At 45.1% G+C, this 16,422-nt stretch overlaps 1 protein-coding gene across 1 annotated transcript in view; it reads right to left on the bottom strand.

Annotated features, from left to right (window-relative positions):
- LOC135219574 (polyamine-transporting ATPase 13A3-like) overlaps window positions 1-16,422 on the bottom strand; it is a 445,505-nt gene that overhangs the window by 87,811 nt on the left and 341,272 nt on the right. Inside the window, exon 19 of the mRNA XM_064256451.1 lies at window positions 15,771-15,946. Coding sequence (XP_064112521.1) covers window positions 15,771-15,946 — 176 coding nt within the window. The remainder of the gene's footprint in view (window positions 1-15,770; window positions 15,947-16,422) is intronic.

Below are 16,422 nucleotides of genomic sequence, written 5' to 3'. Positions count from 1 at the left end.
AGTTCTGAAATTCTTGCTCCTGAAGCTAGGCTTAATAAAAACAGAGTTTTTCTTAGGAGCATCATAAACGAGCATGTGTCATTATCGGTTTTCGGAAAGCCAGTTTTAGAACATCGTTTAAGAACCATGAAAACTGACGTAGGCCTGACAGAGGGCCTAAGTCTAGCACACGCTTTAGGAATAGACGAGAAATAGGTATCTGTCAAGTCTATGTTAAATCCCAAATTGAAATATCTTTTTCAATGCTGACTTGTTTGTCGTAATAGTGCTAGCTGCTAAACCCTTTTCAAATAAAGATCTGAAAAAGGATATAGCCGAATTAACTGTCATGATTCTGATATCTGACTCTCTCAGGAAGATTGCTAACTTTTGACGGCAGCATCATACTGCCTCAAAGTTGAATCCCTTTTATCGGATTCCAGGAAAAGAATATTCTGAGGGTCAATATTCGCATCTCTTTTTGCCGCAAACTTCATGAAATCCATAAAGTTAGGGTTTTGAGAATCCCTGAGGAAGCGAACACAGTCTTCGTTTGTACTGACTGGGAGAGCTTGGGACTGGGGATCCGAAGGGGACGAAGGCCCAGTTCCAGAATCAGGGGGTACCAATTGCTCTTCGGCCAGTCTGGGGCTACTAGAGCCACTTGACCCCTGAATGTCCTGAGTTTGTCTAATACTTTCATAAGGAGATTCACTGGAGGGAAGACGTAAATCTTCTCCCAGTTGTTCCAGTCCAGAGCCAGGGCGTCCGTGGCGTAAGCCAGAGGGTCCAGGTTGGGGGCTACATAACACGGTAGTTTGTGGTTCGCTTGTGATGCGAAGAGATCCACCTGTAGCCCTGGGACTCTTTGAAGGATCCATTGGAACGAACTCTCGTCTAGAGACCATTCCGACTCTAGGGGTACTGATCGGGATAGGGCGTCTGCTATGACGTTTCTCACTCCAGCTATGTGGGTGGAGGAAAGATGCCAACTGAATTTGTCTGCCAGGGAGAAGATGGCTATCATGACGTGATTTAGATGACGTGACTTGGAGCCTCCTCTGTTTATGCAATGTACTACCACTGCGCTGTCCAAGACTAGCTTTATGTGGGAGTACCTTGGTGGGCGTAATCTTTTCAGAGTCAAGAAGACTGCCATTGCCTCCAGTACGTTTATATGGAACTGACGGAACTGGGGTGACCAAATTCCTTGAACCTTTTGACTTGGGAGTACCCTCCCCAGCCGCTTAGACGCGTCTGTGTGGATGGTGATCCCTGGTGGAGGGAACTGAAGAGGAACTGACACTGACAGATTTCTGACTTTTGCCCACGGCCGAAGCCGGTTCTTTAGAATCAGAGGCACTGAGGATAGCTTGTCCCATGGACCTGACACTTTGCTCGTAGAGCGCCAGATCCTGGTTAGATCTTTTAGTTTGGCTTTCCTTAAAGATGTTCGTTACTGAAGCAAACTGGAGAGAAGCCGAGGATCCTTTCCTGAGCTCTCCTGGATGCTAGTTTGTGACTTAGAAATTGCTTGACTGACTTCGCTATTTCTTCCTTTTGGTGGAGGTGGCAATCGACAGAGTGTGTGAGGATAGATTCCATTGAATGCCTAGCCACTGAAAGTTTGACTCTGGGTGAGTCTGACTTGGATCTGTTTATCTTGAATCCTAGATATTCTAGGAATTGGATCACTTTCAGTGTGGCCTTTGTTGTTGCATTCTTCGACTGATGGGGCCCAGATCAACCAATCGTCGAGATACGCTACTACCATAATCCCTTGAGCTCTGAGCTGTTGCACTACTACTTCCGCTAGCTTCGTGAACACCCTGGGTGCCACGTTGAGCCCGAACGGGACTACCTTGAAGGAGAACGTCTGGTCTCCTATCTTGAATCCCAGATACGGACGGAAGTGTCTTGCAATAGGGATATGATAGTAGGCGTCTGTAAGATCGATAGAGGTGGTGACGGGGTCCCCACGGGGAAGTAAGGTCCGCACCTGTGAGATCGTGAGCATCTTGAACTTGTCGCAGCGGATGGCTAAGTTTAAGCGGGACAAGTCTAAGATTACCCTTCTTTTGTTTGAGCCTTTCTTTGGAACGCTGAACAAGCGACCTTGAAATTTTAACCTCTTGACTTTGCTATAGCTCTTTGTGAAGGAGGTCCTCTGCGTACTCTGTCAATTCCTTGGAAGGAAGTTGACGGAAAGGTCTGGCTGGAGGTGGGTTCGTCAACCAGCTCCAACCCAGCCCTTTTGACACTATGCTCTGAGCCCACTGGCTGAAGTTCCACCGGTGGCGAAAGTGAAACAGCCTCCCTCCTACCTGAAGTTCTTCATTGGTTCTGGTAACCCCCTCGACCTCCTCTGAAGTGCTTTCCCCTATTGAAGGGGCCTCCCGATCCTCTCCCACGAAAGGACCGCTTACCTCTGCCTCCCTTGTTCGAGCGGTCATACTTCTGAGAAGCTTGACTCTCGAAGGCTTGATTGTAAGCTGGAGAGATGGCGTATGAGGTGGAGGGCTGAGGCTGAGGGGATATCACATAAATAGGCTGTGATTGACCTTTAGACGTGGAGGGCTGGGCTGTCTGCACTAACGGCACTGTAGGAACTTGTTGAGGGAAGCGCGGTTGCTTCTTTTGGTAAGGCTGGAAACGTCTGGGTTTCCTTTGTCCCTTTACCTTTTATTTTTGGGTGGTCAGGTCTTGCCTTCTCCTAGCCAGTAAGACCCCAACGGTCCTTAAGGCCTCTGGTTCAACCTCGTAGCCTCTGCCTGGACTTCCTTTACCATAGCCTCTGGGAAGAGATCTGCGCCCCAGATGTTGGAAGAGAGTAACCTATTCGGTTCTGACGAAATGGTTGCCTCTAGCAGGACATGCTTCCTACAATTCGTCCTAGCAGTGGCAAACTCGAACATATCTGACTGCACCGTTTGAGTCAGGGCTTTGGTCATAAGCTTAAAAATTGGTTCTGAACCATAAGCCATGGTTGCTACCTCAGACATAGCCATCAGGTTGATTGACCTGGCTAGTCGTGTTTTTGAGTCAAATTCCGCCTGAATAAGACTATCTGGGAGCCTGGGTAGCTTTTCACCAAACTGCTCCATAGCACAGTCAGGTTTGAGTTTGCCAGCTGAGAAAGTATTTGGCAAGTCTTCCCACAATTCTCCAATTGAAGGGAGCAACGGAGATGTGGGATCTGCTTCTTTCAACTGAGGCATGGGTCCCCTTTTTGAGCTGCTGAGATGGTCGACCTTGCTATCTTGGTTAGGAGGAGCGGGGTACTCTCGTCCATCGTGAAAATGGTAAAGGGACTTTTTGAACATGGTTTGAATCTTGGTGTTCGAACAGTCCATGTCCTCTAAACATCTGAGCCATTCTCGCTGAGCCTGGTCCCGAGAATAGAGGACTGTCTCCTTTGGTACCCTGTCATCCCTAACCATAGCCGAAGGCGTGAGCCTCGCTGTAGCCTATGAACGGAGGCTGTAGCCTTCCGTAGAACTCGAAGTCCTCTATTCTTCGAGTTCCAAACTCCGGTATGGAGATGAGACCATCTTGGAAGGGGGGCGTATGACGCTACTCTCCAAGGATTGTTCATGGAGAAAGCGGGCAGCGAGTCATACGGGGGAAGCTGAGATCCACTAGTGTTGGAGGTTGAGGGAGAGGCAAGAGGGGCTTCTCTTAGACCCGGCTATAATAATATCCTGAGAAGTGATCCGTCCGACAGGCGGGATATCATATGTTCCATACTCCGTCCTTAAGGGAGCCCACTAGGTCGCCCCACCTGTTGCAACAGGCCAGCATTGGTGTCCAAAGCCGGAGCTGCTGCGGAGGTGGAGGGGAGACTCTGAATAGGCACCAAAGGTAGTGGAACTGGTGATACTGCCGGGGTGCGGGATTTCTCCTTAGGGTTTACTTTTTGTTTTTTGAGGACTTTGAGCCGGAGCTAGACCCTTTAGACCTGTCTGGGCCGGGATTACGAGCCGGAGACTTACGCGAGGAAGAAGACGAGGACGTCTTCTTCGAAGACGATGACGTCTTAGTCAAGGTCATATGTTTAGACTTGATCTTAGTCTAACCGAAAGCCTCTGGAGGAGTATATAACTCATCACCCGTAAAGCCTTGGAAGGATGGAGAGCGTTGCAGGGGTGAGAAGAAACAGTCACTCCCAAGGGAGACCCTTGGGTACCTGCATTACTTACCATCGACCAACAGGTCGTCTATACCTACCATAGGTTCAAACATTTATATCCAGGGTTGCGACATCCGTGGAGATATCCTGGTCTTGTTCAGTTAAGGAGGCCGCCAGCTGTTGTTGGATAAAGGCAATAGAAGGGTCCGCCTCTACCGGGTCGACGTACCCAGTCGCCTTGCCTCCGGGAAAGATTAACAGTGCTAATCGCTTCTCAAGTATGTAGGGCTGACCCTTGGCGGCGTTCTTGCCAAAACCTCCGACCCAGGCCCGCAGGGTAGCCAATGCTGTATCTCTTACTGCCGGAGCCTGTAAGAGAGGGTATATTTTAGATTTAAGAATCACTTAAAACTAAAACTTAGAATATAACTTAAACTAGATGCCTTAAGTTAAAGTAAATGATGTAAACTTAAGTACTAAAAGAAGCGGAGCAGCATGCGGAGATGGAATACTTACGCCTTCCAAAAGCTGGCTCACCAGATCGTAACATATGGTACACGTCTCATGGTACCAGACCTGGATGTCCCCGTGCGGAGTCGCGCATGGAGCATGGGACCGGCAAACTTCGTGTCCACAGGGGTCCTGAAGTGTAGCGGAACATCCCGGATGCTCACAGTTGGTGGCCTGTAAGTGGGAAGACACATGAGTATCTTAAAGGGGTAACACTTACAGACTAAGGACAAAAGAACTCCGTTACATGCCGGAGCTCGGAAAAAATTTGGGCATAACCCCTCCCTGCATTGCCTGAATAGGCTATAATCCCGGAGAGATCCGGTAAAAATGAAAGGGAGGGGTGGGGATGGTTTTAAGATACATTAAGTAAACTTAAAGATACTTAACCTACATGCAAGTGAACCGGACTAGGTCCAGTGAAGCGGAGTGTAGTAACTCAGCAATACGGTACGGTTAGTAAAGACCTACTGTATGCTCCGGTCCAACTATGGGTGGACTATACCCTTCCGCTGGATACCAGGACTCCGATAGGGAGGAGCTCTAGTAAGGAGGGAAGGGCGAGATGACATACAGACTCGAGCTAGCCCGGAGCGACAAGGAAGTAACGGAGGGGGGGAAGGCCAGGGCCCCCCACAACGTACCACCCGGCCGAGCCGAGAAGCGGAGAGGTCGGAACCAGTCAGGGACTGTCGGACTCCCAGGCCCCTCCGGTGGAGGGGAGAGGGGGAGGCAGGCTCGGGCATGTGGGGCGAGCAAGGACAGACCGACCCACCCCCACCCGACTCTATGGGAGAGCGGGAGAGGGGGGAGGGGGACTGGCAGGCGTCTGGCTGACTCGTGATCACGTTAGTGACCACGAGGCGGTTCACTAAGCTACGGTAACCAAGCCTAGGCCAACCAACTGATCAGAGGGAAGCTATCGGGAAGCAACCTGAACGGAAAAGCGGTAGCATATAGGCCCAAAGGGCTAAAACCAACTGATCAGAGAGAAGCTATGTGGAAGCGACCGAACTGATCAAAGGTAGACTAGGCTCTACGAGCCGGGACCTAGGCTAAGCCAGACGCCAACTACCTAACAATGACAAACATATATAAATATATATAATAAAAATGAAAGAAAAAGAAGGTAAAATAGCAGGAGAAAAAATCCAGGAGTGTGCGACTAGCCCGAAGGCGAGTCTACCACTCAAAGCTAGGTCAGGGGCCGATACTAAGAACCTGGAGCTAGGGTCTGGATAGAAAAAGCCTACATAAGGTTGAAAATACATACATGCATCAAAAACTACTGAAGACTTCAAAGTTCTATTATATTCTTACAGTGAAATGAAAATAAAAAAGAAAGAGCAATAACCATAAAGTTTGCTCAAAAGAGAAGAGACTGAGTTGTGTTTCAGGAAAAAAGACAGCTTTATCTGTAGAATCATTGTGTACGTATTTCCATTTTAAACTTGTTTTGTATCATACCTTATAGCAAACCCTGACTAGCCTTTACACCAATTAGTACTCTATATTTTGTGAAATGTAAAGATTCTGCTACAACTTTATGGTATAGTTCTATAATAAAAAATAGAATATTTTTCATGACAATCATTACAAAATAAAAAGAATTATCCTCTTGATAAACCTTTATACAGCATTCATGTTATAAATGAGGAATGTCTAAAGACAAATTATAACTCATAACCTACTTCTATTGTATGCTTTCAAGACACAGTAAACTTAAGAAGGGTCATACTGATTAAAATCAGAAAAATGGACTTAGTACTCCAACATTAATACAATCATAAAAAACTTAAATCATAACATCCAGAACACTATAAAAACAACGACAACTATGGAAATTCAAAGAATTCTTACTGAAATATTCAAACACTTTTATAAAACAACATACGACAGATTTTCCTTGAAAAGCAATGGTACCTCTAAAAACACCAACTACCAATTTTAATAGTTCAAACACCCAATATACCTTAAATTTTCACCCTGAAACATATTAACACCATTTCAAAGTCATCTTACAACATTACCCTTAAAATATATGACTTAAGAACACTCCTACTAGTGTTACTTTAACCAAGGTGAAAACTAACCAAGTTACATCTATATTCAAGCACACACACTATTCTTTCATTAAGTATTCAAGCCTTTTAACATATAAATACAATAAATATGGGTCACACTGGTACAGCCTCAAGTACAGGGAACAGTTAAGTACTGTACCTAAATATGCACCGAAAACAATATACAAATTAATGAGAAGTTTAAGATTACATAAATAATACGGGTACTCACCAGTGATGAATGCTGGTTGAAGATGATGATCAATTAGCTGTGCAGTCTGATGAATGACAATGAAAATATGACTGCAGAGCAAAGCAGATGAGTTGTATCTCCCCTGGGGGCACCTCTTCCACTTTTTCAGGTGCTTCATCCCCCAATTGAACTTCATCAGGGGTTTTGGGAGGCTTTGGAGGGTCCTTCATCAAGGGCTCAAGATACATAGTGATAGGCAGCTGCCGTTGCCGTTTCTTCACACTGATGAGATTATAATAGGGCCCAAAAATTCCATTAAGGGCATTTGAGAACTTTATGGAGCATTCCATATTATAAGGATACCATACCCCAGTCATCTCCTGCAGCTCCCGGGTTGCCCCTATTATTCAAGACGGACATTCCAAAGACAGGACCTTGTCCTACTCCTCGTCCCAGTCTTCTTACTCGCTGGCAGACTTTGTCAGCTCTTCAAATCCTGGTCCATCAGGGGGGTTTGAGTGGGCATCAATGATGTCACTGAAGCCATCTCCACAAAGTGTCCTCAACAACTGGACTGACTTATCAATGACCAAATGTTGAATTTCTTATTGAAAGAAGTCCTTATAATTGTGAACACAATCTCACAACAACTTCCAGCATGTTATTAAGAATCTTCTATTATTAAGAATCTCCTGTCCATGACAGTCACACACGAGGCAAATGTGAATTTATGCCAATACTCCTTCAGTGTAAATTAACTGTCAAGTGTCCATTGCCTTCACAAGGTGCTCGAGGGGGAGTTCCAGGTGTAGAGTGCCTTGAAGGCATGGATCACACCCTCGTCCATAGGCTGGAGGAGAGGTGGTATTGGTGGGGACGAACTCGAACTGGACTTCAGCCTAATAAAGATCGACAGGGTGGCCACCAGCATCATCCATAATTAACACCACTTTGAACTCCATGCACAGGTCGTTGAGGTAATCCTTGATGGATGAAGCTCAGAATGAACCAGTTAAGACGTATGGACTTTGGTGGTCCAGGATCTTGGCGTTGTGCATCCAAAACAGAGGCAGCAAGTTCTTGTTCTTATTCTTGAGGGCCACAGGGTTTGCGGCCTTGTAAAGGAGGCCTGGTTTCAGCATGAGGCTAGCAGCATTGCCACACATAATGAGGGTAACCCTAGCCTTCTGGGTTTTAAACCCAGGGCCGCTGGCTTCGTCCTTCATGAGGTATGTCCGTGAAGGCATTTTTTCCCGGAAAAAGCCAGACTTGTTCCTATTGAACACTTGTTCTGGATGGTAGCCCTGTCCTTGATGACTTTTTTGAAGGTCTATGATATTTTATGACTGCTTTCATGTCTACCAATGCCATTTCTCCATACAGAGAAACAGACTAAGTGAAACCACTCCTAGAAATGGTGGGACCACATATTACTGGGTCAAAAACCTTCAGGAGCAGACAACGGTTGTGCTTTTTCCTCTCCTTCTTTGCCTAGGCTGTCAGAGTCTCAGAAGTTTGCTTCCTGTACATCACTGCCTTCCGTAACAGTTGAAAACTGCTGGTAAGAGTTTTGTGCCTTCTCGCTGATGATGTTGCTGTCAAGGGGAATGTTCTTCTCACGGCAGCCTGTTAGCCATAACGCCAAAGCTAACTCCATCCAAACGATGCTCTTATCATGCACAGTGGAAACTGTCCATGGCCTTCCTATCCCCACCTCTTTCTTCTTGATGTTCTGGATGGTATTCTCATTCCAGCCATCATGTTGGGCTATCGTGGTGTAACGTTTCCCTTCCTTCAATATTTCCACAAGTGCTACCTTCTCCTGCAGTGGCATGACCTTCATCTGGTACTTAGGCTCTTTGCCAGAAGCCTTAGAAGGAGCAGGCCATTTAGGAGGCATCTTAGGACAATTAAAAAATACACAAAAAAATTAAAAACAACACATAGAGATATGCAAAGTACACAGATACGTAGTGAAACACTCAAATAGCCGAGGCCTAAGCAGTGAACTGGCAGAGATGTGAGCTCCTGCAGCACATTTCAATGAGCCAGCCAACCAGCACTAAGTAATATGAATGGCACTCCTGGATTGGCTTCTTTGCAAACACCAGCCAACAGCATGTCAAGTAGCAGTGTGCTTACGTATTGCAGCTTCCTCAGCTGCATTTTCTTTCCAAGGAGCTTTGTGTTTGACATTTGCACATTGTTTGGTGAATGCTTTTTAAGTAAAAAATATATTTTATTGATGATTTACTGAGTTTACATTAATATCAACACCTGAAAATTAGTAAATTACTTTTTTATCGTAAAAAGTGTATTTATTACAAAAATAAAATGATAATAATTAGCAAATATTTTAGATGTGCTCTACAAACTTGAGACTCCCTCTAAAAGGATTCTGACGAAGGAAAAATCTATTTCTGGGGGAAGACCTGTGTCGCCCGGTGAAATGGTCCTGTAGCACGCATTTCTAGGTATAAATAGATGCTAAATATACCAGAGAAAAAGCTAAATGGAATGCTAAGTTACTACCCTCAGTTCGGACACCATAGGGCGTCAGTATAAGCACTGGGGCGAGTGGAGGCCACTATCACAGGTTTCCTGCCTATTAGGAGGTTTCCTTTAAAGTCCCTCACAAGGCAAGTGCCGTTACAAGGACTACTACATCTACCTTCTGCTCGCTACTACTACAACCCATGCCCGGCGGCTTCATTCCTGGATTAAGCACCCAAGCTTGGACTGGCTACAGGGTGCCGATCAGGAAAAGAGAAGGGGACGGGTTCACCGGGCGACACAGGTCTTCCCCAAGAAATAGATTTTTCCTTCGTCAAAATCCCTTTTCTGGGTTCGACCTGTGTCGGCCGGTGAAATAGTATCAGAGAATTGCCATACAAGCTTGAAAGATGCAAAGCAAAACTATATAAGGAACAATAAAACTTAATGTTCTCTTAAGATTAAATTTAATAAGCAATGTAAAGAAGCAAGCAAACTTAGCTGTATTCTTAAAATTAAGTTTTAATAACTAGTATTAAAGAAATAAATTACAATGGTATGACAGATGGAACCAATATGACCAGATACATATAAGAATGTACAATAACAGGTAAGGAATACAAAAAGGGGTCATATACACTATGTACAAGTCCGGCAACGGAATGACAAGCAAACCAGCCCGGCACTGGGGGGGGGGGGGGGGGGGGGGGGGGGGGGGGGGGGGGGGGGGGGAGAGGGAGAGGAGAGAGAGAGAGGAGAGAGAGAGATTGGTAGGGATTACGAGCGAGGCAGGTAGGAAGGAGTGAGTAACAAGGGAAAAAGCTAAGCAGAATAAAGTAATAGAAAATAGTGTTTTAGGACTCGGTTATCTCAGGGGAGACTATGCTCCCTGCAGCCACTGCTGAAAATTTGAGGGCCTCTAAATTCTTGAGATAGTGGCGTCTAAATACTGCCGGAGATTTCCAACCCGTATATTTCTTCAGATCCTCGAAGTTCATATTGTGAAAATAGTTAATCGAGGTAGCCACTGCTCGGATATGATGGACGTGAGGGACTGAATCCCGATTGGCTTGTTTAATAAAATAAAGGATTTGTTGTCTAATACCTTTTAAGGAAATTGTTCTGCCTTTCTCTCTAATAAAAAGAGGACCTGAAGACATTTCAGAAGTTCTGGCCAGATAAGATTTAAGAGTGACGACAGGACACAATGATGCATCCTGTGTCCTGTGTAAGAGGAATAATCTTCCACGGAGCCCACCTGTTTTGTGGGTCTTCATTCTTGGCCAAGAATTTCCGATCCGGGGATAGTAGAAATTCACCTGACGGAAGGAAATCGACGTGATTTGGGTCTCTAGAGAGAGCCGACATTCAGATATTCTGGCGCCTGAAGCCAGACTCATTAAGAATAGTGTTTTTCTGAGAAGGGTTATATATGAGCATGAATCATTATCAGTGTCTGAGGCTAATTTAAGTACATCATTTAAAAACCAGGAGACCGCATGAGGGCGGTCTACTGGTCTCAGATGGGCACATGCTCGAGGGATGGAAGAGAAGTACGAATCTGTCAAATCAATACTAAAGCCAAGCTGAAAAATCTTCCTTAAGGCAGATTTGGTTGTAGTAATGGTACTAGCAGCTAGACCTTTCTCGAATAGGGTTCCAAAGAATGAAATTACCAGATTCGTAGTCATCTTTTGGGCATCTGATTCTTTTAGAAAGATGGGCAATTTCTTTACTGCAGAATCATACTGACTGAGTGTTGACTCTCTTTTATCCAATTCTATGAACAGGATGTTTAGTGGATCGATACTAGCGTCCTTTTGGGCCGCAAACTTCATGAAGTCCATAAAGTTAGGGCATTTAGAATTATTGAGGAAGCTGACACAGTCCGAGTTTGTACTACCTGAGTCAGTTCTGGACAGGGGATCTGTCTGGGATGGAGATTCAATCCTAGAAGAGGGAACCAGTTGCTCTTCGGCCAGTTGGGTGCAACCAATGCTACCTGTCCTGTGAAAGATCTGAGTTTGTGCAGGACTTTCATCAGAAGGTTTACTGGTGGAAATAGGTAAATTTTCTGCCAACTGTTCCAGTCTATGGACATCGCATCCGTGGTGTGAGCTAGAGGGTCCAGGTTGGGAGCCACATAACACGGAAGTTTGTGATTGGACCCCGTGGCGAACAGGTCTACTTGAAGGCCGGGGATTTGATTGCAAATCCAACAGAATGACTTCATGTCTAGGGACCACTCCGACTCCAGCGGAGTCGTTCTGGATAGTGAGTCTGCGATGACATTCCTTACTCCTGCCAGGTGAGTAGCTGACAAGTGCCAACGATTTTTCGTCACTAATGAGAAAATCGCAATCATCACATGATTTACTTTGCTCGACCTGGAGCCTCCTCTGTTTATGCAATGAACTATCACTGCGCAGTCCGAGACTAATCTTACATGACCGTTTTTGACTGGAGCCAGACGTTTTAAGGTCAGAAAAATGGCCATTGCTTCTAGGACATTGATGTGGAACTGGCGGAACATCTTCGACCACATTCCTTGAACTTTCTTGTATTGTGAGCAACCCCCCAACCGCTCAGAGAGGCGTCCGTGTGGACTATCAGAGACGGCGGGGGAAATTGCAGTGGCACTGACTTGGAAAGGCTCCGGTGTTCCGTCCACGAACGGAGCCTTTTCATCAATATCGGCAGAATTAAAGAGATCTTGTCTCTGAATTTGTTGTTGGCTCTCTTTCGCCAGACTCGATTGATATCCTTCAGTCTGGCTTTCAACAGGACGTCTGAGGAACTGTCTTGTAGCCTTCACTATCTCTCTGGCCTTCTTGGATGGGAGAGATAGTTTGTGCGAGTTTAGGTCTCATTGGATTCCCAACCATTGAAAGCGGGATGCCGGAACGAGACGAGATTTTTCCTTGTTTATCTGGAAACCCAGATACTCTAGGAATTCTATTACTTTGGCTGTTGCTTTGCAACACTCCTCGTCGTTGGTTGCCCAAATGAGCCAGTCGTCTAGGTAAGCTACTAACATTAACCCTTGAGCTCTTAGTTCTTGGACTACCGTCTCTCCTAGTTTGGTGAAAATTCTGAGCACTATGTTGAGCCCGAATGGCATGACTGAATGAGTAAGCTTGTTTTCCTAGTTTGAAGCCTAGGTATGGAGAGAAGTTTCTTGCTATCGGAACACGATAGTAAGCGTCTGTAAGATCTACAGAGGTGGTGACGACCCCACGGGGAAGTAAGGTCCGCACCTGCGAGACGGTCAGCATGCGGAACTTGTCGCATTGAATGAATGAGTTGAGACGGGACAGGTCCAGAATCACTCTTCGTTTGTCCGCGTCCTTCTTTGGTACACTGAACAGACGTCCTTTAAACTTTAGGCGGTTGACCTTCTTTATTGCCTTCTTTTGGAGGAGATCTTTGGCATAGTCTAGTAGGTCCATCGTTGGAGTCTGGTGAAAACTGACTGGTGGAGGAGGCCCTATCTCCCATTTCCACCCTAGACCTTTCGATACAATGCTGTGGGCCCATGGACTGAAGGTCCAATGGTCCCGAAAGAGATATAGTCTCCTGCCCACCTGCGGGGTCTCACTGGTTAGTTGCAGTCTTGCCTCCTCTGCCTTCCCTGAAGCCTCTGCCTCTAGAGCCACCTCTCTGCCGGAAGGCACCTCTGGCTCTGCTACTCCCTGCATGTCTACAGTAGCCGCGAAATGCTCCTCGTGACTCATAGGAGGCGTTGAAGGCTGGGGAGGCTACTAAGGCTGTTGAGGTTGAGGGTTGGTGAGCCGGAGGACTCTGAACCAGGACAAACTGCTGCTGTGGCTGAGCCTTGGATGTTGAAGGCTTGCCGATCTGGGAGACAGGGACCGACTGGACAACCGTCTGAGGATGAGAGGACTGGTAAGGTTGGAATTTCCTCGCCCTCTTCCTAGGTTTGGATTGTGGCCTGGGGGTTTCAAACTTCCTTTTAAAAGGAAGTCCCCAACGGACATGAAGGTTCTGGTTAGCTCTAGCTGCCTCACTGAGGACGTTGTTGACCGCATCCTCAGGGAAGAGGTTGGCACCCCAAATTGAAGCCTTTATGAGTCTGTTTGGCTCGTGCCTTATGGAAGCATTCACAAAGACATGCTTCCTGCTGGCTCGCCTAGCCACTGTAGTCATACAGGTCCGACTGGAAGGTGACTGAGTTAATCTCGCTTTGAATTCCGCTTTGACCAAGGGGTCCGGAATCCTAGGTAGACGTTCAGTGAACAGGGCGGAGGCACACTCTGGGTCGAGCTTGCCCACCGTGAACGTAGCCGGGGCGTCAGTCCAAAACTACATTGCCGGAGAAGAGCAAGGAGGTAGCCTCTGTCTCTTTTAATAGAGGTAAGGGTTTGTCCTCTACCGCAGCTTGTAGAGTCAACTCCGCCACTTTTGAAGTGCAAGGAGTCGGAACTCCTCGCAGGGCCACAAACATCGTGAAGCAACCTTTATGGGGCATCAACTTTGTGTTGACGCAGTCCCATTCTGTAAGGGTGCGGACCCATGCAGACTGGGCTTGGTCCCTAGGGTAGATGACGGTCTCTTTCAGGACCTTGTCTACTCTGAATAGCGCATCTTCTGCTAGTCTAGTGTAACCTGGGAATGGAAATTGAAGGCCCGCCGGGAAGAACTCAAAGTCTTCTACCGGCTGGGTTCCGCAACCTTCGATTGTCAGATTTCCATCTGAGTAAGGGGCAGGCAGAGCTAACCGCCACGGGTTGCTGTTCTCAAATGGCGGCAGCTTTGATGCGTCCGGTACTGTCACGGTCTGTGCCTTGGTCCCGGACTGGAGGATTCCAGACACTAATTCCTCCTGGGCTCTGATCCTCTGGGTCAGAGATAGGATCGACTGACCCGAGGTCTCCAGGCCTGAGGCGAGTCGAGTGGACACCGACTCAAGTTTGGTGTCCACTACCTCGCTCATCTTCATCATCAGGAGATTTGCGAATGCCTCCTAGTCAAAGCCGGACTCCACCAGCTTGGCTCTGGAGGTGCTGGCTCTCGACCCCTTGGGTGGGGGAGAAGCCTTGGAAGAGGAAGGCTTGGAAGCGGAGGTCGTATTTTTACGTAAGTATCCTCTAAACTCTGTCATAAATCACTTTACTTACTTTTTTTGTGGAGCCCAAATACTACGTATATTCCGGAAAATTAACGAAATCGCGAATTTTATCATAGAGCAAGATTCACTAATTACTGTTTTCTCTTTTCATGACTAAATCATAGGTAAACTCATTTTCTCAGACTAAATGCATTTTTAGGATAAACTCATTTACAAATTTTCAAATACTATGAATGTAAATAGCAAAATCAATCTCTCTCTCTCTCTCTCTCTCTCTCTCTCTCTCTCTCTCTCTCTCTCTCTCACAGAAAAAACTATAATACTGACCTATTATTATCGTAATAAAAGAACAAGATGGTTGCCATATTTTTATTCTTTCTGTGATTTACGAAACTGCTTCAATACAACTTTTATAGTTGATTCAATGATTATCACATATCATAACAGTATACAAGAGAATATCTTATCACTATCCATGTTTCATTTCTTATCGACATAAAAATATTTAAAATAAAAATTTCATTATGTTATTCTCGAGCTAAGATAGTCAACAGTACTCTCGTCCTAAGCTGCTGCTGCTGCTGCTCTCTCTCTCTCTCTCTAGCTCTCTCTCTCTCTCTCTCTCTCTCTCTCTCTCTCTCTCTCTCTCTCTCTCTCTCAATGAAATATGAATTACTGTACCATAACATCATAAACTATTATGCACAAAGTTAATAATAATAATAATTCCATTAATAAATTCATTTCTTTTAGCAAATAAATTGTTTTCCAAAATAATTCTTTCGGTAATAAAAGTCCATCAGCCGATTCTAAATGTAAACAAAAGACAAAAATAGATTTTTATTGCTGTATCTTGCTGTTTAGCCTATACATTAATATTACAGTTGGGTGCTGTAATCATTACAGTAAATCATGTTTTTTTATGATAAATATGTTCATTCACGAAATAGATATACTATGTACTTTTAGTTTGGTGCAGCAGCCAAATCATGAAAATAGAAAGGAATTGTTAGGTAAGTATACTTTTGTTTGCTGATCTGATGAAGGGGAAATTGAAGATAGGAAAGAATAACTTTGAAACTGTTTTGAATTTAGTTTAAGGTGATAGTTGAAGACATATTTGGTGCTTGAACTAAAGTAGGCAGTTATAAACATTGAAATAGTGGTCTTGGGTGGGTTAATTATTAAAAGTAGGCAGTTTAAAGCAATTTTTAGGGGGGGGGTACCATGATAACACGGGTATTTACTTATCACGGGAGGTTCTGGGCCCTATCCCCCCCGATTAACGAGGCCCTACTGTACTAAAATACTCACATTATCTGTCATATCTGCATGCTGGACAAGGATATCAGGAGTGTCTGCTGGCTCAAAAGTAAGAGTTGAGGCCTGACTAGATGTGGGAGATGTAACTTTTGCCATCAAGACTCTGTCAGCAACATCAACCATGCCACAGTCACGTGCAACACTGATTGCAGTCAGGATGTTATCACCTGTGAAACATAAAAGTATATAAATTCAATTACATTGAACAGAGGACATCAAAAGCTCTGAATAAAAGCTGATTCCACTTACATTTAACTAATGCAATGAGTTGAAGTCTTATGGTCCCTTTTATTGAAATGGTAACACATACAGTAAATCATTGAAACTATTAGTTTAATATCAATTACCAGGATTGGAAAGTATTTACTATGTCCCAATGAGGAGGAACCAAGTCTGATTTCTTGTTAAAAACAGTGACGCCACTATATTTGGTGGGGTAATAAGTACATACTAAGTGTAGATCTGCCTAAACTTATTTTCCATTCCCCTCCAACACAAACAACCCTTAATATTGAAGATAACTGAAGAAATTTCTGTAGTAAAAAACTCATTTATGTACAATAGAAGTCATTCTAAATTATTGATAAAAAAAAAGCAAGGGACACTTAGGTTACAACTAAGCCATAAGATAACCACACAGGGG

The sequence above is a fragment of the Macrobrachium nipponense genome, chromosome 1 (assembly GCF_015104395.2).
Source record: "Macrobrachium nipponense isolate FS-2020 chromosome 1, ASM1510439v2, whole genome shotgun sequence".
NCBI lineage: Eukaryota > Metazoa > Arthropoda > Malacostraca > Decapoda > Palaemonidae > Macrobrachium > Macrobrachium nipponense.
This window is presented reverse-complemented; position numbering and strand designations above follow the sequence as displayed.